Below are 19,443 nucleotides of genomic sequence, written 5' to 3'. Positions count from 1 at the left end.
TATATTTGAGTTTTTATATAAATTATCTTACTCACTCTGCTTACTTACTTACTTTGTTTATCAGTAATTATAATAAACACAGTAATTAGAGTAAGCAGTTATATAATTTTATAGTAGTCTCAGTTGAGAATTATTCTGTTTCTACATCTTTTCAATTTTTATTCAATAAGCTCTGACTTATACTGCAGATTTATAACACTTCTTTTTTTATCAATTCTATTCTAAAAGAATATAAGAATACTGTTAGTAGATCTGAAAAAATTAATAAATATTAATAAAAGTTGATGAAATATAAAATTATAGATTTGAAATAAAAAAATATCTGAACAATGATTCTATATTCTGATATTTCTTCTAATAAATCAATGACTCTCAGCTGCTGAATTTATATTAAAAAAAAATCACTCTCAGAATCTCAATACAGATTCTGATGATATATTATAAAAATTTTAATAAATAGTATACAGTAATTGATTAAAGAAGAGTATATATAAAGAAATATATATATTTATTATCAATAACACTACTAATTATATAATATTCATAATAGCAGTAAAATAAGATTGAATTTTATATTAGATTGATATAGTAATAATCTATCTATATAATCAACTTAATAAAATAATTTATATACAGTAATCTACTGAATTTGAGATGAAGATTTTATATATAATAATTTATATTGTTGAAGACTCTCTATATAGATTGAACTCTACTATTAAAATTTGATACAATTTTTTTATAGTATTATTTTATAAAAATAATTTTAAATTTAATCTCTACAACTCTGCTCTATAATATTATATATTCTACAATTATTTTTATATAATAATTTATATAAATAATTTTTATATTATAATAGAAGATTCAGTAGATGCTGATTGACTAGTTAATATTTTTACTAATAAATTAGAAATAAAAGATTTGAAAAAATCTTTAAAATACTTGAATATAAAGATTGAATATCATCTCAATAATGTTATAAAATTAATATTGAGACACTATATCAATTATTTAGTGCAAGATTTTTATCTAGATAATATTATCTCTGTTTTTATATTAATATTTGAGAGAATAAAAATGAACAATATCTCTGTATCAGAATAAGAAGAAGAATTTATCAAAAAATAATATTAATATAAAATAAAGTGCTTACAGTATCTGATAGTTAAATTACACTCAGATATTATATAAACAGTATCTCTACTAGTACAGAAGAATACTATATCTATATCTAAAATATAAAAAGTTTTTTTCTATATTATATAATATCTAAAAAAAACAAGCAATCTAGATATTTTATATAAAGATCTCAAAAATAAAATCAATGAATTCTTCAATATATTATATCTATCAATAAATTATACAGATTTGAATTGAATAGAATTATTGAATAATGAATATAAATCTATTTTAAACTTTATATTTAAATTAGTAGATGCATTAATTTCATGATATTCATTCAAACAATCTTGTGTTTCTTTAAATTCAAATAAAACAGAATATATAGTACTCAGTGAAGCAGTATATGAAATAATATGATTGTATAATATAATAATAAAACTAGAATTTATTACAGTAAAGAATCTCTTATCTATCAGAATAGATAATAAAGATTCAATTGATCTAGCTATTATTGCTGTAATCACAGCACACAACAAGTATATTGACACTTGCTTTCACTATTCTCACACACAACTGAATAAAGATGTTATTTCAATTAATTATATTTCCACTGAGAATATAGTAGCAGATAGATTAATCAAATCTCTGAGCACAGTAATATTTAGATATTTCATTAAATTACTAGAACTTTTCACTGACAACAGTGAGAATGATTAAATTTCTGTATGTAGCATGTTTTTGGGATGATCTAGGTTAAGATAGCTAGCATGGAATATTCATAGGAACACATCATGCATGTTGGCGCGTGGGGGGTGTTGGGCACTAGTTGCCCAGGTGGCCCTCCACCGCACGTGATTACCCCTATATAGTTAGCTAGCGATCGCACAATGAGAAGATTAACCATCCCACATTAAATAGGGGTAGGGCTCGATGCCTGACTAATAGAGTTGGCTCGATGATGCTCGGATTGCATGACATCACCTACCAGAAGCTGGCCCCAATATTCTGCGTTCTACTACGTTCATATCTTACTCGCTTCTTCGGTTGCTTCCGATATGGCTACGCCTATAGCCTTATGTGGCTCTATCCGCGTAGGTTCCTGGCATCAAAAGCGCAGCGCGCTGTGCACAAGGCCTTAAACCCAGGATCACAACTGTCCCTGCAACAACTCATCACCGAAACGACCATGTTTTGGCAAGAACCACGCAATGCAACATGCCTTGGAGAGCAATCAACTTCCTACGAAAGAATCCCAGTTGGCTCGAGGAGCCATATCACCTCCTAAACCTGGAGAGGAAGAAGATGCTGGAGGCTCCTTAGAGGTATGAAGTAATGAAAAACACTCACAGGCCAGCGACTAACGGAAACGGCTTTCCGATCAAAGATCATCGAAGACATCGTTAATCGTGCGAGTAAGAGCCCTACTGAGTCCGCATATACATTTGTTTCCGAGTGGCTCGAGTCTGTTGACTCAAACGCACTGTCTCTCAGCAATGTGCCATCTGGGTCGTGTCCGCAGTCATTCGCGTCTGGTAGATCCGCTACCCAGCTCGTAAAGGATCGATCGTACCGGTCACTGAACTTGGCTTCGCATAATATGCGGCTACGCAAACCACACGAGGAAATGCCAGAATATATAATCCGGCTCATTAATGAGATATGCCAGGACCGTACCTCTCCAGAACCATCGCTGGATTCCATCAAGCAGGACGCTGTTTTGGCTCTGCTGGAATGGGAGGGGTCTGGTCAGGCGGAGGTGGAAGGATACTTCGTTTCCAAAAATTTCCCGGCTCTGGACCCAAGTGAGAGCCTACGATACACCAGAAGACACCCTATGGCTTCTCATACGATTCCCAAAGTTGCTACATCCGAATACAACCTTGCCGTTCCAGTTCCTGGCATTCTTTACGGCTATAATCGTGATGTGGCATTTTTCCAGCACACAGCCTACCTGCTTGCAACGGGTACTGAATCCGTCGCCAATTCCCAAGATTTGCTATACCCGTTCTTCGACGTCGAGTTCAAAGGTGAAGATGGAAGCCTATGGGAAGGGACAAACCAATGTATCACCGGGTCCGCATCCTGCATTAACATGGTCGAAGCTCTGAATGCCTCACCACAAACTACCCCGGTCAGCTTCGACACCGCACACTGCCAGTAACGCACGGGGCCCATCCGCGGCCACCGTGCAGCCACCCATCGGTATTTCGCGCGAAACAACCGTCGTCCGCATCGATCGTCTGGAGGAGAGCAAGTACCATAGAGTCCAGCCTATTAACAGTGCCGCATTCTCCGTCACCATGAACGGCATTGAAGCCCGGCTCTTCGTCGCATGGAAGGAGAATAACGAGTATACCATGGCCAAGGTGGAGAGCTTTTTGCTGCAGTCGCCTGATCATTATTTAAAGTTCCGCAAACTTATCCGGAATATTCTGGACTGGGGAAAAAGCAGCCGCCTGAGTGAAATTAGGGGTGTCCTGGATGCCGTCTTTGGAGGAGATGGGGGGAATCGGGAGGTTTAGAGGAAGGTGAGGTTCCGCAAGCCTCTATCCGATGATTCTCTAACGTGACTTAGGAGAAGGTAAGTTACGGCAAGCAGGCTGAGGCTCAGAGGCTGTATGGCTAGTACAAGATTAAGACTTCGATCTTTTGCACTCTCCTCCTCTTCATATACGTCGATAGGTAATGCAACCACGCCGCCGTATCCCCTCGTCTGGCCGCGAGGACACAATTAGTGTATTTTTTAGTGTGTACATTAGTGTATTAAATATATGAAGGTTACTGGGCCATATGAGAGATCAGCTGTATTGATGTGTTTTAGTGTAATTTATGTAATCTATTTGATCTAGTCAACTAACTAGTCCTAATTAATATGATCAGAATGGAACTTCTTTTAATATCCTCTCTTCAAGCAGAGAGTAATATTACTACATGCTGCACAACTATATCTTTGCAATAAGATAGCACTATAACCATTAGATTATCCAAAAAGCTAACATAATCATTTGTTAAATGGTTGTGCTCATAGTATCTGTGGGTGTGGTGGTGTGGCCACTCAACCCATCATCTATCTATACACTGACAGATTGCTTTCACTTTGCATCTATTTTTGTACTATCTAATACAAAAAATTAGTCAATCTGATTAAAAGAAGCATTAAGAAATTGAAGATTATCTATAGAAGTCATATTTCTTTCTCAAAGCAGAGTGATCAGAGTGATAAGAAGATCATGAATATGAATGAATCAAGATAAAAAGATAGCAGATTACTAAAATAGTGAAGCAGTATCAACAAATCAGATTACATAGAATTTAGTATGAAGAATTATTGGTTGGTACATCAGAACTAACAGCTTAGTTGTTACACTAATTGTATTGCACTAATTGTGTCCTCGCGGCCAGATGAGGGGATAGCTTGTAAATCTACTGTTTTGGCTCTCTGAAAAAGGAGTATATATAGAATAACTAGAGTGGCTGCTGGGACCATGAATTACACATTTGGTTTGATTTGGTTTGGTTCTAGTCCATTTCTTGGCATGATTTTCAGTGGGATCAGAACCAGAATGGGAGTGTAAATTGACTAGAATTATTAAAACATGAGTGAAATGGGACTAATAAATCTTGATATTTCATGTAAAGTGACTGACTATCAAAAATAAGAACATGATCTGGGACTGATTATGATTTTGACTGAGATTTGGTCCTGTTCTGATGATTATATAATACATATCTAGATATCAATCTGATGATATGATTGGTGGAGATATTACCCCTATCTTACTAGCTGTCAATGCTCAATGCTCAATGGCTTGATATTAAATCCCCTATTGCTGCCAACCTATCACTGCTGCCAACCTACCTACCACTGCCAATCTATATAGGGTAAATCATGGTCCCATTTGATCCCATTTTGTAAAATGGGACCAAATGGGACTGGAATTGTTAATTTATAAGGAAAACATGACCTGGGACTAGATTTATAATATAAACAGTGTAAAGTGACTAATTTAATAAACACTATATGGGACCAGGACTAAGATATTTGAGAATGGGACTGAGGAAAAATTTGGTCCTAGTCCCATGCATGGTCACACAGCCAGTCTAAGAATAACCATGAAAACGCCGGAAATATGCTCGGTGTGCAAAGTCGGTTCGGAAAAATGCTAAACTAGCCGAATCAAGCTGCAGCGACGTCTGGTTTCTTCTTCTTGGAAGCTGTCTCCTTCGTGGAACCCCGTTTGGATAACATTTTTGCTCGCTCAAAATCTATAACCATCGCCCCTTTATTCTCTGCGTTCCAAAATACGTTACCGTCATGCAAATCATCATGTCGAACCCCTAGACGATGAATATCAGAAACAGCCTTGTGAAAGCTTGGACGTATATCTGGGCCGTCATGGAACTTGGTGGGTGTCCCTGCATGGCTGAGGAGCAGTAGATAACCAATTCTCGCAATACCATCGTAAAACAAGGGGCGGCAGGATACATCCACACTTCCCAGGCAAACGGGTATTCGTGTTCCTTGAATGGAATGTAAACGTTGGTATACATGTTCTTCGTATGCGGAATACCCGAATTCAACAGGCGTTCCTTTGGCTACACAGCGATAGCCGTGTGAGAAGAGAGTAAAGTCGAACGAAGTTGCAGATATTCCATGTTTATGCATAGATTCGCAGCCGAAAGGACCCCCGTCATTTCTCAGGATCTGCGAACGAGCCAATCTTAACAATTCGTGGTGGTCAATATCATGCCGTTTACCACCCCCGTGGCTAGCCACATTCGGGCAGTTTCTGTCAAGAAGGTCACCATTTACCAAACCTAGAAGACATTTCTGCGTGCAATATTCCCTCTGCACACTCGTTTGTGTATTGCCACCCCCTTGAGCTGATTTCGGAGGGGGTACAACGACCATGATATTCGATGGACGAACAGGAAGCCTCGTGCTTGGACTGTCAGAATCATATACGCCATTCACACTGCTGCCATTTTTACTAATCTCCCAGTTTGTTGATGTCTTCTCGGTGATACGACACGAGTCGTTGGCGACAGGACCCTTTGACCATGTCTTGATTGGTGACATGCGTATATATTCATTTCTGCTCGGTCGATTCCGCTTGTATTCCGACAGTTTCTTGCCGCTGCTATTTTCCGAATCAGACACAAAATCGTTATGCTTCACTTTCCATTTTTTGAGCACCATTTCAGCATGGTTACGCCAGGCCTGGTCACGGGGAGGAGTTCTCAATGCGCGAAGTGTGAAAGTCATCACCTGGCCTATTGCCGTCAGATGTAATCTATTTTCGCAGTTAGTACCGCTGACCCAGCCGGTAGTTTCTCCAACATCATCGTTCGGGACAGAGAGATAATAGTAGACAGTGGTAGGGTCATCAGGATCCACACGGAGAAATATAAACGTTTCTCCAGTGCATAGATAGCCATACTCCAGGCCGGCTTGAATCATGTATGAAAATGTCTGCGATATACATGCGGCAACTGTCCTGCGGGCTTCCTTCACCCCATGGCCTGCCCTTGTGTACATAATCACTTTGTCAACATCCATATCCATAAGCCCTGCCTCTATAACACCCTTGGTAAATATGTGTGGTGCCTTGTACTCGACAATGTAAGCCGGTATTTTTTCACCGGGTCCCGTATTGTACACACAAAACTGATCGGCACGAGGGCGACACGATATTGATCGCACAGTTGGAGTTAAATGGCGAGCATTCCCATCCCTACCGACCCCCTCCCGCTGCCTGCACGCCGGTGGCTGTTGTGGAGACCTGACGCCCGGCCCAGAGTATATGTATTCGGTACTTAGACTGTTTCCGTGGTTTTCAAACCATATTTCACCCTTGAGGTTGAATATATTTCGGAGGCTTTGATTGGAATATAGTTGTCGAATAACAGCGGATACACGATCTTCAACGGCATAGCGCTGATAAAAGACTAGGTCTATCTCGGAGCCCAGTGACCTCTGCCGTAACTCATCGCCCGATTCTCTTAGTGTGTTAAAGGATGTGAAATGCCCTTCTGAAATAAAGTTGGTGGCAAAAAGGTCCTTCCATACAAGTGACTGCTCCTGAGGGAAGGTGGTCCATTCTCGGATTTTATCGGGGCGCAGCTTGGATATAGCATTTTCAGGCACTCCTTTGGTTCCGGTCTGGTGGTTGATACGTGAGGAGAAACTCACAGATAAATGAACGTGACAGGCATCTAAAAACTCAGGAAGGGAAGTTGGCAGCATCTGTATTTTCAACTGTCGTGTTTTTTCTTCCACCTGTCGTTTTTCTTCTTCTGCCTGTTGCAGATCACGCCTCATGTTTGACAGGAGCGTGCGGAGCTCCTGCTCGTGGGGCTTCCCAAAATCTCGATGGGTCATGGTCCTAAGCTGAAATAATGGGTTTCTCGCAAGTTGAGTCTTGCTGACGAAGTTCCAGATACCCCTCATCATGTTTCCCGGTGCCTAACACTCTGGCTCGGTGTCAATATTATTCCCCGAATGCGGATTTACCACCGCGTTGGGATCAAACATAATGCTCGTGTGAAAAACGTCGGCTTTCATTGGTATATAGAGGCTAAGGTAGCAATCTCTTATATTCAAAGCTAATCGCTGATCTCCTAGCATCTGCGGATATCAGCGAGCATTATATAGACAGGAAGCGCGTAGAATGAAGCAGTGAGCCATCATTCGATTTGCTCGTGATTCGCCACGGTTCTATGCTGGAAGTTTCGAGTCAGCGGGGAAAGAAGACCCTGTTGAGCTTGACTCTAGTTTGACTTTGTGAAAAGACGGGTGTAGAATAGGCGGGAGTTCCGGCGCCGGTGAAATACCACACTATCTTTATCGTATTTTACTTATTCAATGAAGCGGAACTGGGCTTCACCGCCCAATTCTGGCGTTAAGGTCCCTCGCGGACCAATCTGAGTTGAAGACATTGTCAGGCGGGGAGTTTGGCTGGGGCGGCACATCTGTTGAACCATAACGCAGGTGTCCTGAGGGGTTCTCATGGAGAATAGAAATAAATCTCTGGAGAACAATGGTTGGAATAAGCAACGTCCTCCAACCCAAAAAGGGCTAGTGTCCTGCAACGTCATGGCCTAAAACTGCCACTAACCGCAATTGGTAACTGTGTCCCAGGCCTCAAATACGCCAAAGAAAGATCTCAAGACCATCCTATATAATACATGATACAGTGAATTTTAGGTATCATGCACTCTTTGACTTTTGTAAAACACATCGTTACCCTTTCGCAGTGAGCCTCATGCCTCCTTAAACTCAAGAATAACGAACCATGGCGAAGGTCTGCTTCCCTCGTCATCTCCGCCAAACCAGCATCTTCCACGCCCAGTCCCGGTCCCCACATGCGGCCCAGGTCACCCCGCTACGTCCTCCGACGGTGCATCTCTGTGACTTTCGCCATGCCGATAAAGACGTTCCCCGTAGATATCTAGCTCATATCCGCCGCGATGACTCAGAGTTAGACCTCGTGCGGCTCACGCCGGTTTACTTCTCTGCCAACAGGCCTCAGAGATGGAGTATGGGGTTGGGTAATGGCAATGATAACGGAGAGTATAAACCGTTAGATGAACGGATATTGAAGCTGGGAAAAAGTATGATAGCTTATTTCAATATTTGTCAATACCTCTCGCGACACGTATTTGCTCTTCTCGAAAAATTTCTCGCCTAGGTCGTGTGCTAACCAGCTGGTATCAAATCCTCTTTCCACAGCTCTTCGCATCCTCTCCTCCCATCTTCCAGGCATCCTTGTCAATCCTCTACCACAAGAGATCCTTTCTCCGAATATATCGCTACATCTATTCCCTTCGACACACCCTCACCTCCCCATGGTAAAGGGCAGAGTACCCTATCGCGCTGCTTTGTGGACTGCCCCAGTAGCCTGGGGAAGTGTCCCAATAGTCGGCAACGTCCGGCTAGATATCATAAGCGAACGAATGGTGAATTCCCCATCCATTGCGGAATACGATGAAGAGCACAAATACGGTGATGAGAAGCTAGTAGTTCGCTGGCGAACTGAAGGAGGCAAGACAGATTCTCCCGGCTACTTTGGAAAATCGAGTCCTAAAGAATCTCCACCGTTCACCAATGGAGAAGCTACGACGAATAACTCTTCCACAACCAACAAAGATATGAGAACTAGTAGTGAAACGCAATCAGCGCTGTCCTCCTCATCGAATGGAACAAATCGTGGTCTCAGCAAGCTGTTAGGCGGAGACGCACCGATTTTTAAACTAGGTCAAGAGGAACAGTTTAGCGGGCTGTTCATCTTCTTGTTTGATGACGAGGGCCGTATCGCCAGTCATACCATTGAACATGCCGATGAAAGCAATGGATGGGACAGAACGGCGAGGGTTGTCACACTGACGGACTGGCTGCTTGGGAAGGCCAAATGGCCCGGATCCAGAGGCGATGCTGGCGCAACACCCGCACTCGCTGTCGGTCTAGATCTTTCGCGGGATGACAAAATGCTGTTCAAAAACAAATCTTGAAAGTTAAATCGGGATGATACTAGTTTATACTGAACCCTCAGTATGTGTTTTCTCTACCTCTATGATGAATTACCGAACCACAATTTTCAAAAAACATTTCATTACCTTGGCTCGTGCAAGGTAAATATTTTTTTCCATTTTGTTTTTTAAGCAATCTGAATAGCCGTCCTTGGGGGATTTTCTTAATTTTCCATTCAACTCTCGCGTGGCGTTATTACTGGGTGACTTTCTTCCTTTGTTCCAATTATTATGCTTTAATCACGTTCCCTGCGATTACCTTTCCCATCACTATCAGTACCAATCCCGCGTAATGCGTATATGAGATCCGGACTGGATGCATGTGGAGAGGTTTGTTTTTTTCAATTTCCTTTCCTTTCCTTGTTTTCTTCGTTTCCCCGTTTACTTTTTGGGGGGCTTCATATAGCAAGGAGCGGGTCATTTTTTGGTTCATAGCCTGCAAACCATGGCCCCCAATATTGTTATCCCTATCCACTTAGGATACCTCTCCACTGTACATTAATTTTCTTTCCCTGTTTCTTTCCTTTTTCCAATTTTACATATGTTCAGTATGTCTAATGACTCCTGTCCAGCATGTATCAATAGCCACAATCTCCCCTTTAACAACAATTAGTTGTGATTCTATTTTGAACTCCTCTCCCCAGGTTGGACCCTTGAGATTCCGCCGAATTGATACACACAAGGCATCCATCGCTAAGCTACATCGGCGAACAGGATCAAGTATCATTCTACCTACAATATACTTTATAAAGGTTGTAGGAAACATAGTCTATAAAATAACAAACCAAACCCAATGCCATGATTTACCTTATACATCTACATTTCCCACATGTACCTCCAACCTGTCATGTCCTTTGCCGTGGAAGAATTGTCCCTGTGCGACGGGTGGTGATATGGACCAGTTTTTTTCATAGAACCGAACAATCTCTCAGAATCTCGATATATGTAGCAATCCTAGAACCCGTGTGCAAGGTGCTGCCTATGGCCGGTATTTGAAGAGAAGTGCGGCACGGCCGGTATAGGATCCAAAAATGACGAGTGAACATCAATGGAGTCAAGCACTATGCTTCATGATTGCCTCATATAGCTTTGGACTTTGGGACGCCAAACGGTTTAACAAGCATCGAAGAGAACCGATTAAAAAAAAAAATCAAAAAAAGACGGGTCTGCTTTTCATCAGGCAATCGCAAGAATCGTAGAAAAGGGGGCCCGAGTCAAAAAGTCTAGCCATGATGAATCAATTTCATGTTCATAAAAAACCGACACAGTTGCCTAAGTAGCTGTAGATAAGCTAAAACTAGGAAAGGCTATATTGGTACCATGTTTGGATCCCCCCTTTTCCTATTGCCTATTTTATCCCGCTGCCCATTATCCCCATAACAGTCAACTATTAAAACAAACCCGTGAGGTATAATCAATGCAGTGTATGTGTCCTTTTTCAGTATTTTCAAGCCAAACCAAAGGTGAACAGAATGAATTCACAAGCCCGAGAAAGTCAAAAAGAAATACAAAATGTGACATGAACATGAGGGCCTCCCTCCATTTTTATCAGGCTTTAAGCACCTTCGACACCTCATATGCAACGAACGCAAAATCCCAAACCAAGAGAGAAGTGTATATATCCTTTTTCCTTCCCTTGCCAAAAATATATATCAAAAATATGCCCGCAAACTGGTTCATCTCATATTTTTGAGGTGACGGGTGTTCTCAAACACCCAAAAACAAGTGCACAAACGCCCAACATCCCTACTCCGCCAACCATATATGCTACCTCCCTCCCTGCCCACCAAAACAACGTACAAAAGACAACCGGGCCTGACGCCCTCCCTGCCTGGCCCCAACTCCTCAGCCTGCCCAAAAACACTCCCCGCTCACCCTCGCTAGCCTCTAGGCTTCCCAGACTATTCAAGCCCGTGACCACTGTGGCACTGGTGACTGCCAGCAGGCACCCGGCGCCGTATAGACCTGATACGGTAGAGACACGCGATAAGATGAAGAAAGAGAGAGCGCAGGCAGTGACGCCAATGCGGACGGTTAGTAGCGGGGGGAGGCGGCGAACTAACGTGCCCTGGAGGAGGGAGGCGAGGAGGCCCATGACGGAGAGGAGACGACCATTTTGGGCAGAAGGGGAAACCGAAGAGTTCGTGGATGCGTAGAGAGTGGTAGTTAAGAAAGGGAGTGAGAATTCAAGGCCGGAGAAAGGGAGGAGGAAGAGGAAGTGGGTTAGGTTTAGGAGGATTGGGGGGTTGGTGTAGTTTTTTGGCGTTGCCGTGACTTTGATAGTAGTGGATGGTTTCTGCTCCGCTTTTAGATTATTCTTGTCCAATTTGTCACCAACAGAAGTCGCAACAGCGGGAGTAGAGGTAGAAGAATGCACATCCTTCCGAATTTTCGCAAATCGCGGATGCGTTTCCGGCAGATAGAAGTATAGATAGACCGTCTCCACTACAATAAGGAGTAACGAACAGCCCGCCGCGGTTGCGAACGGATTTTCTGTCACGGTGGTAATCCCCGCCAACGCGGCTCCCATCGCCGGCCCAAACGTAAATGCAACACTAAAACACACGCCCACAAGTGCCATTGTCGCGCCCCTCTGTCCCTCGTCGCTGATATCCGTCGCAATAGCATTCGCAATCTGCACATTCCCTTCACTAAGACCTCCGATAATCCGACTACCCAGAAACGTCCGGAAGTCCGTCGCAGCTACCCACAGCGCGACACTGGCGATGTTACCCGCCATAGAGCAGAGGAGGGCGGTGCGTCGGCCATGGTTGTCAGATAGGCGGCCGATGAAGGGGGCCGCAATGGCTTGGAGGAGGGAGAAGAGAGAACCCAAGGCTCCGCCGAGGAGGACGATGTCGTAGCGCGAGTCGATGGGGCGGGCAAAGGAATTTTTGTATGCATTTAGGTAATGCAGGATACGGTGGAGAAGGGAGGTTGGTGAAGGGTCGCGGTTCAAGTAGAAGGTTAGGAGGGAGGGGAAGAGGGGGAGGATGAAAGTGAAGGAGACCTGGAGAAGAAGTCTTCGGTGTTAAGGTCTGCTTTTGCAGCTGACTGAGGTGAAGGATCCTAAGGAAAGATTTGGAAATCCACGTACCAAGTCAAGGAGGAGGGATATAAAGAGGACTTTAAGGATCTGTTTGCGCCGTGATGGGCTGACGGTGGTTGTCCCCATAGTTGGAAATAATCCCACCACAACCAAGGACAAGCGGAAGGAATCAGAGGAAGGATTTCAGGGCATCCTACAAAAAAAAGGTTAAAAAGTAAAAAGATACAGATAATTGATGAGCTCCTAAAGAATGACGCCTAGAACGGCTGGAGAAAAGAGAAAAGGAGAAGATGCAGCTTGTAGGAAGTGAATCAGCAGCAGAAGCAGGGATGTTGTCGGAAGAAGCAACACGGAGCTTGAGTTTTGGATGTCGTCAGCGGACTGGAGCAGGCACGTGGTGGTAGACAGCCCTAATTGGTTTCACCATGCTACATTACTCGTAGTTTGAGTATAACTACTCCGTATACATATCACAATGGCGCAGGTTGCACGGAGTAAATAAGAGCCTGTTTTTTGCAATGCTTTACGGCGTATGGAACTCGTGAAAGACCCCGAGTCAAACTCGCATTATCATCTTCTTACTATAACAACCAATATCAACCCCGGTTTGCAACCCAAATGCTCCGAGCCTGCACTAATTCAGCGACAAAAGCGAAAAAAAGAAGACATAGAATCCGCCAAAATCTCCCTCATGTAGAAGGAAGCAGAGAAGGCGGAAAGTCTGCCAGGTAGTAAGTAGTATGCCAAATTCGCCAAATTCCAAATTCCAGATGCGACAAACAGAAGCACTGGCAGGAATCAAAACCAAACCGTCGCCCCACCCTCCCATTCGCAACATTTTGCACTCGTGGGAAAGGAAACATGAGGGAAAGGAAAAACTTTGCGGAGGGGTTTTAAATACCCATCACCATGCGGCACCTGTCGTTAAATTCGTCTCACAACACAAACACACTCTCTTGCTTTCGTGAGGTTCTGGGAGGTAAAAAAAGCTCAAGCACAAAAAGGAGGAGAGGATAAAACTACAGTGAAGGATGGGATCAGATGGGAAAACGATATAGGTAAGACGACGAAAAGAGGATAAGTCAACCGCTAGCATGTAACGCTGGAGATACATGGGGCACCTCTGCTTTTCTAAGACAAAAATAAGAACGGGAGGGTATGGGAATTGAAGGCGAAAAATGTAAAAGCAAAACAAAACACACAAAAGAAAAGAAAAGAAAAGAAAAGAAAAGAATAAGAGGCAAGACCCATGAATACCTAATGCACGCTTGGAAAGGGACCAAAATCAAAGGAAAAAATTTCAGTGAGAATAAATCGCAAGCGCTGTGGATTTGTTTTAGTTTTTAAATTTCCCTTTGCCGCTGATAAAGCCATTGAAGAATACTAGAAGCGTAGATAGGTAGGGGAGTGGTAAATATCAGAGATTTGAAGGCGGAGGATGCTTCTTTTTTTCCTTTCCTTCCCTGTTCTTTTTCTTATTTGTTTTATTTCATCGTCCGTCTTTCAGTTTCGTTTCGTCGTCTTTGTGAATAAAGTATTTGGGTTAAGTAAGGTGTTTTAGTGTATGTGGGTGTGTGTGTGAGGTATGTTCTCTTTGGCCTTTTTTGTGATGAGGGCGAGAGAAGAAATGACGAGGGGCGATAGTGGGATGGATACTAGAACCAAATTGAGCGCAAAAAGAGGTTGGACTTGGAGTTCGAGAGTTGGCTATATGGTAGAGAAATCGCAATGTGCAATGTACGTCAGAAGGGAGCATGTGGAGAGAAAGGTTGAGGTACAAAGATGATCAAGCGTTCTGTTCGGGGTCCCGAGAGAGGAAGGGATTGAAACCTCTTCTCTCGTGGCGGGTCCTGAGAGATACCTATGCCGTGTGCTCCGCAGGAGCTTGGGCAGCATGGGACTGTTGTGGAGGTCCCTGCGCGTTATTATACCCACCACGCCCGCCGCGGCCACGGTATTCACCACCACGACCGCGCCCGCGCCCGCGATAGTCGCCGCGATCCCCACGGAATCCTCCACGACCCCGGAACCCCTCACCACGAGGCCCGCCACGGCCACGGAAGCCTCTACCACGTCCACTATTTTGCCTGGCGTGGTGGCTGACGACCGGTTTGAAACCGTCATTTGGCTCTGGAGAAGCTCCATCTGCGACGGAGGTTTGCACTGGAATATCTTCAGCCCAGCTACCAGAGGTGGGGAGTGTTGGATGCACACCTTGTGTTGCTGTTGTTGTTGATGTACCTTCTACATCAGCTTTCTCGATTTCGACCCATCCCTCAGCGGTGGTCGAAGCGGACATTTTTGATCCTTGATTATCCCACCTCATTTGAGCTCTTGGGTTTGCCGTTTCGTTGTTAACAGCGGATTGGCTTGGGGCAGAAGAAATTTCATCTGGGTGTGGGGTTCCAGAAGTTGGGAATCCGTTGGTCGTAGGTGCTTGTTGAGCAGCTAAAGGAGGGTCCTGAAGTTCAGTTAGACCGGCATGAGCGATTGTAGGATCGGTCACGACATTGGTTCCGGCAGCAGAAGCTGATTCGGATGGCTGAGTCTCCTCAGTCCACGCTTCAGTAGCGGGGGGGATATATTCTAGAGAAGCTTGTTTGACCCTCGAGTCTATTCCCTCGTCGAATTAGAATAGCAATATACAATCACTGATACTTCAACGGGGTTACTCACATGGGACGTCGAGAGGCTCCGCATCAACACTTGGAACAATGTCATCCGTGCCGTTGATCAGTTTAACCATAGCGCTGACTGCCTCCTCTGTTCCCCCATAGACCTGGAACAACGCGCCTTCAAAAGCTCGGCTATCACTTGAAGTTTCGTCTCCAGAGCGTCTCATGGCCGCAGCAGCGCGCAAAAATTGGCTGAGCACCAACAATCTTTGTTCGAATTCTTTTTCAACAGATTCTAATATCTCTGCAGCAACCTTTTCTTTAAGGACTTTCAACTCATCTTTGTGGGCCTTTTCTATTTCGATTTTCTGGCTGGAGAGGCGGTCTTCATAATATTGCCCATATTGCTTGTACTGATTTATTTGCTCCTCAATTTGGAATACGGCCGCTTGCAGGGAAGGTTTCTTTAAGACTTGGGCCTTTTGGTCCGCATTGATCTTCTTCTCTGCCACTAGTTCATCGAGAGACTTGTTCGGGTTTTCCGCAATGATGTTATCAACTTTGGAAGTGGCATTCTAGGGTAGTATTCGAATTAGCAATGCAGCTAGCATATATGCAAAGCAGAAACGACATACCAATTTCTTGACAGCATTCCGATGGCTCCTGCATTGAGGTGTAATAGTTAGTGCTATGTTACGAAAAGTTTTTCTTTGAGGTAGGATGCCAAAAAGTGTACTTGTGCAGATCCTTCAGAAAGCCGGGCTCATGGGCGCCAGCCACTCCATTTGGAGCAGATTCTGTCGTAGGGGTTGCGGGATTTGGGGGATCTGTCACAGCTCCGGAGACGGTGGAAGAGTTCTCGCCCTTGGCGCGCTTCTTCTTTGCTCCCTTAGCATCAGGTTGGGGAAGGGGATTGGTGACAGCGGCAGACATGGCTGGATGGGTACGGCGTTGTCGTGTGACAGGGAAGGAAAACAGAAAAAGTTTTCCCGCAGGCGCAAGATGTGAATAAAAGAGTCGCGATACAACTCGTAGAGGATTATTTGGATCAGTAGGAATAACGAAACGAATTAGGGGGGGAGAGAATGAGTAGAGGTTGTAGGTGCCTTGCGTGTGGAGAAAAAAGAAAGAGGTTTGCGTTGACTCTTTGATCACTGGAAGAATGCGGCAGAATTTGCTCAGCGGTGTCAGCTCAATGTCAGCCAGCGTGCTGCCCGACGCGGGACATGCATAATTTATTTTTTGGTAGGTAGACACAATTAATTCATTCTGTTATATTTCTGTGCTCAAAACAAAGCTGTATGAGATTGACTTTCAAAGCTGCTATTTTACCCGTTCCATACAGCGGTACGCTGCAGAGGCGAAGAAATCGATTACAAATGGCATAGAGGGGCTTCAGGATGACTGCCGTATATAAATACATAATAAGAAGACTGCAAACTGCAAAAACGCCAATTTCGCTCGGGGTATCATTTAAAAAGTAAAAGGAAACGAAAATTCCACGTTGCTCCATCCGTAAACTAGAGATCCCAACGCCATCGCCCTCTTCGCCCTCGCCAATTTCAAAGGGTAATGATTCGGGAAAACTACGAAACCACGCCTCGGGTTCATTCACCCTTTGAATTTCCTCAGGGTACCCTGATAACCCAACGGCGACCGTTATGTTAGACAGGTTTAACGCTTGAATATCTAAACTCGATAGGGATTTAGAACTCACCTCGGTTACCTTTCTGACGCTTCTGGCCGAGATAACTTTCTCCCCAGCTCTCCTCGCCCGGATAGATGCCTCACGCATCAGTCTGTTAAATAAAAGTCATTTCCTTGACCGACAATAATGATTCCGAATACCTGTCGAGAAGGACAATGCGGACGGGGTTCAATTCCTACTCTTGCATGAATAGCATATAGTCCAAGAATATCTGGTAAATCAATGCCAACGACAACATTAGCTAAGGGCATCCAACGGCAGATCCGCAGCAAAACATAGGTATTATAATTGAGGCGCACCAAGATATCTGCGTTTTTGGATATATTGCGCTTCGAATGGGCTTTCACGATGCGCTTGACTGTTGCCCGCGGATACAATTTGGGAGTGACCACCATTGTCATCAGCCTGAAAAGGAACAGACGCAGTGACAACAGCAATTGAAATTCCTCGTGTAATAACTCTAGATGTTGGATATGCTGCGCATCCAGAAGTCGTATTAAAAGAGATCCTCCTTGCAATTGTCGATGTGATGGCAAGGAAATTAATCACTACGAGTGCGATGCTTCGATGGTGTTTTTGTTTACTCTTTGCCAAGACATTATTGTCACATGATGAGGCTCGCTGATGTGACGTCATCACGGATAAAATATAGTCCGGGTTACTTTGAGAGGGAATGCGCAGATACTGGCCTCTTATTGGCTGGGATTGATCCTCCTCCGTCTCCAGCATTGCCCAATCAGGAAATCTAGCCCCAGTTTTGATAGAAAACATCAGCCTGAGAACGACAACAACTGTCTCGGTCTCTGGTGTGTGTGACGGTATATATATAGAATTGCTGGGGACTGTCTGTGTAACTGTTTTGAGCAGCTCGTTCAGCCACCCACTCTTCCACGCTCTTGAACCACATCCCAACGCCATCCGTTACCTCGGCGCTGCAACCATGCGTTTCGGCCTCACTCTCAGAAAATCCATCTATCCACCCTGGAAGGACCATTACATTGACTACAAAAAGCTGAAGCTGCTGTTGCGTGAACACGAAACCAGGGACGACTCGCAGGATGGGAGTGATGATGAAAGCCCCGAATGGACGGACCAAGATGAAGAGACGTTTGTGCAGGAGTTGATCAATGTTCAGCTCGACAAGGTCAATGCCTTCCAGGTCAACACCTATAAGCAGCTGCGGGATCGGACCTCAGACTGCGAGGCCAAGTTAGAGCCTTTGGTTGTCAAAGATGATGGTTCTCATCAGGTGAAGGATGCGGATCAGAGGAGACAGATGGCTGAGAGTGCCATGAAGGATCTAGACACGATTACCAAGGAACTTAGCGAATTGGAAAAGTACAGCCGTATCAATTTCACTGGATTTCTAAAGGCTGCGAAAAAACATGATCGGAAACGAGGTACGCGCTACAAGGTAAGGCCGCTGCTTCAGGTGCGATTGTCCCAGCTGCCGTTTAATTCAGAGGACTATTCCCCCCTTCTCTACCGTCTGTCGACTATGTACTCCTTCATCCATCAGAATCTGGGACAACGCGGCTCTGGACAACCTACCGATGGTGGACCCACTGTGGATACGCATCTGGGACAGGATGCATATACCTCGCATAAATTTTGGGTGCACATGGACAATGTTCTGGAAGTGAAAACGTACATTCTACGCCGCTTGCCCGTGTTAGTTTACAACCCCAGTGTGTCTACCAAGGACCTCCAAATGACCCATAAGGATCCAACAATTACCTCTCTATATTTTGATAGCCCTAAGTTCGAACTGTATAACCAAAAGGTTGCCAAAACACCCGGGGCCAGTTCTTTGCGTCTTCGCTGGACTGGCCAATTAAGAGATCGGCCAGAGATTTTCTTGGAGAAAAAAGCCATGAGCGATGGGGATAGCAGCAAGGAAGTCAGAGTCCGCATTAAGGAGAAGCATATTGAATCGTTCTTAAAGGGGGAGTACAAAATGGAAAAAATCATCAACAGGATGGAAAGCCGTGATGTTCCCGTTTCAGACAATGCGGAGGCTCTGAGGAGGGATGTTGAAGAAATCCAATCCTTTATTCGAGAGCAGAGGCTCGAGCCCGTTCTCCGAGCTACTTTTACCCGAACGGCATTCCAGATTCCGGGCGATGATAAACTTAGGATATCCCTTGACACCGACTTGGCTCTTATCAGGGAGGATTCGCTGGATTTGGAACGCCCTTGCCGAGATCCCGATAATTGGCATCGGACAGATATTGATGATAGAGAGATGGAGTTTCCATTTTCAGAAATCCGCTCGGGTGAAATCTCTCGATTCCCTTACGCCCTCCTAGAAATCAAAGTACGAGGCGGTAACCTACGTAGGGCAAACAGGGAATGGCTGCTTGATTTGATGTCATCTCACCTCGTCAAGGACGCTCCTCGATTCTCCAAATTTGTCC

The 19,443-nt window shown here is 44.2% G+C and overlaps 7 protein-coding genes across 7 annotated transcripts in view; 3 read left to right on the top strand and 4 right to left on the bottom strand.

Moving 5' to 3' along the window:
- Positions 1 to 2,333: 2,333 nt before the first annotated feature.
- On the top strand, positions 2,334 to 3,647 carry HCBG_07913 (uncharacterized protein; the record flags this gene model as incomplete). The annotated part of the gene is made up of 3 exons (XM_045434962.1): positions 2,334 to 2,447; positions 2,510 to 3,152; positions 3,262 to 3,647. The coding sequence occupies 3 exons, from the start codon at positions 2,334 to 2,336 to the stop codon at positions 3,645 to 3,647; spliced, it is 1,143 nt and encodes a 380-aa protein (XP_045284268.1).
- Positions 3,648 to 5,302: 1,655 nt separating this feature from the next.
- HCBG_07912 (uncharacterized protein) lies at positions 5,303 to 7,576 on the bottom strand (the record flags this gene model as incomplete). Its single annotated transcript, XM_045434961.1, has 1 exon — positions 5,303 to 7,576. The coding sequence occupies one exon, from the start codon at positions 7,574 to 7,576 to the stop codon at positions 5,303 to 5,305; it is 2,274 nt and encodes a 757-aa protein (XP_045284267.1).
- Positions 7,577 to 8,420: 844 nt separating this feature from the next.
- HCBG_07911 (uncharacterized protein) lies at positions 8,421 to 9,636 on the top strand (the record flags this gene model as incomplete). Its single annotated transcript, XM_045434960.1, has 2 exons — positions 8,421 to 8,739; positions 8,858 to 9,636. 2 exons carry the CDS (start codon positions 8,421 to 8,423, stop codon positions 9,634 to 9,636), a joined length of 1,098 nt encoding a protein of 365 aa, XP_045284266.1.
- A 1,243-nt stretch (positions 9,637 to 10,879) lies between these two features.
- HCBG_07910 (uncharacterized protein) lies at positions 10,880 to 13,018 on the bottom strand (the record flags this gene model as incomplete). The annotated part of the gene is made up of 2 exons (XM_045434959.1): positions 10,880 to 12,664; positions 12,752 to 13,018. The coding sequence occupies 2 exons, from the start codon at positions 12,827 to 12,829 to the stop codon at positions 11,336 to 11,338; spliced, it is 1,407 nt and encodes a 468-aa protein (XP_045284265.1).
- Positions 13,019 to 14,564: 1,546 nt separating this feature from the next.
- Positions 14,565 to 16,251, bottom strand: HCBG_07909 (uncharacterized protein; the record flags this gene model as incomplete). Its single annotated transcript, XM_045434958.1, has 4 exons — positions 14,565 to 15,316; positions 15,380 to 15,893; positions 15,954 to 15,981; positions 16,055 to 16,251. 4 exons carry the CDS (start codon positions 16,249 to 16,251, stop codon positions 14,565 to 14,567), a joined length of 1,491 nt encoding a protein of 496 aa, XP_045284264.1.
- A 393-nt stretch (positions 16,252 to 16,644) lies between these two features.
- Positions 16,645 to 17,549, bottom strand: HCBG_07908 (uncharacterized protein; the record flags this gene model as incomplete). Its single annotated transcript, XM_045434957.1, has 4 exons — positions 16,645 to 16,956; positions 17,036 to 17,117; positions 17,206 to 17,237; positions 17,326 to 17,549. The coding sequence occupies 4 exons, from the start codon at positions 17,419 to 17,421 to the stop codon at positions 16,930 to 16,932; spliced, it is 237 nt and encodes a 78-aa protein (XP_045284263.1).
- A 260-nt stretch (positions 17,550 to 17,809) lies between these two features.
- The window catches only part of HCBG_07907 (SPX domain-containing protein), a gene marked incomplete at both ends in the record, with an annotated part of 3,149 nt that continues 1,515 nt past the window's right edge, over positions 17,810 to 19,443 (top strand). The window contains one exon of the mRNA XM_045434956.1: positions 17,810 to 19,362. Within this exon, the coding sequence (XP_045284262.1) occupies positions 17,967 to 19,362 (1,396 nt within the window). The remainder of the gene's footprint in view (positions 19,363 to 19,443) is intronic.

This window comes from Histoplasma capsulatum (genome assembly GCF_000150115.1).
Source record: "Histoplasma capsulatum G186AR genomic scaffold supercont2.14, whole genome shotgun sequence".
Classification (NCBI taxonomy): Eukaryota; Fungi; Ascomycota; class Eurotiomycetes; order Onygenales; family Ajellomycetaceae; genus Histoplasma; species Histoplasma capsulatum.
Note: the sequence above shows the minus strand (reverse complement) of the source record. Positions and strands in the feature narration are given on the sequence as shown.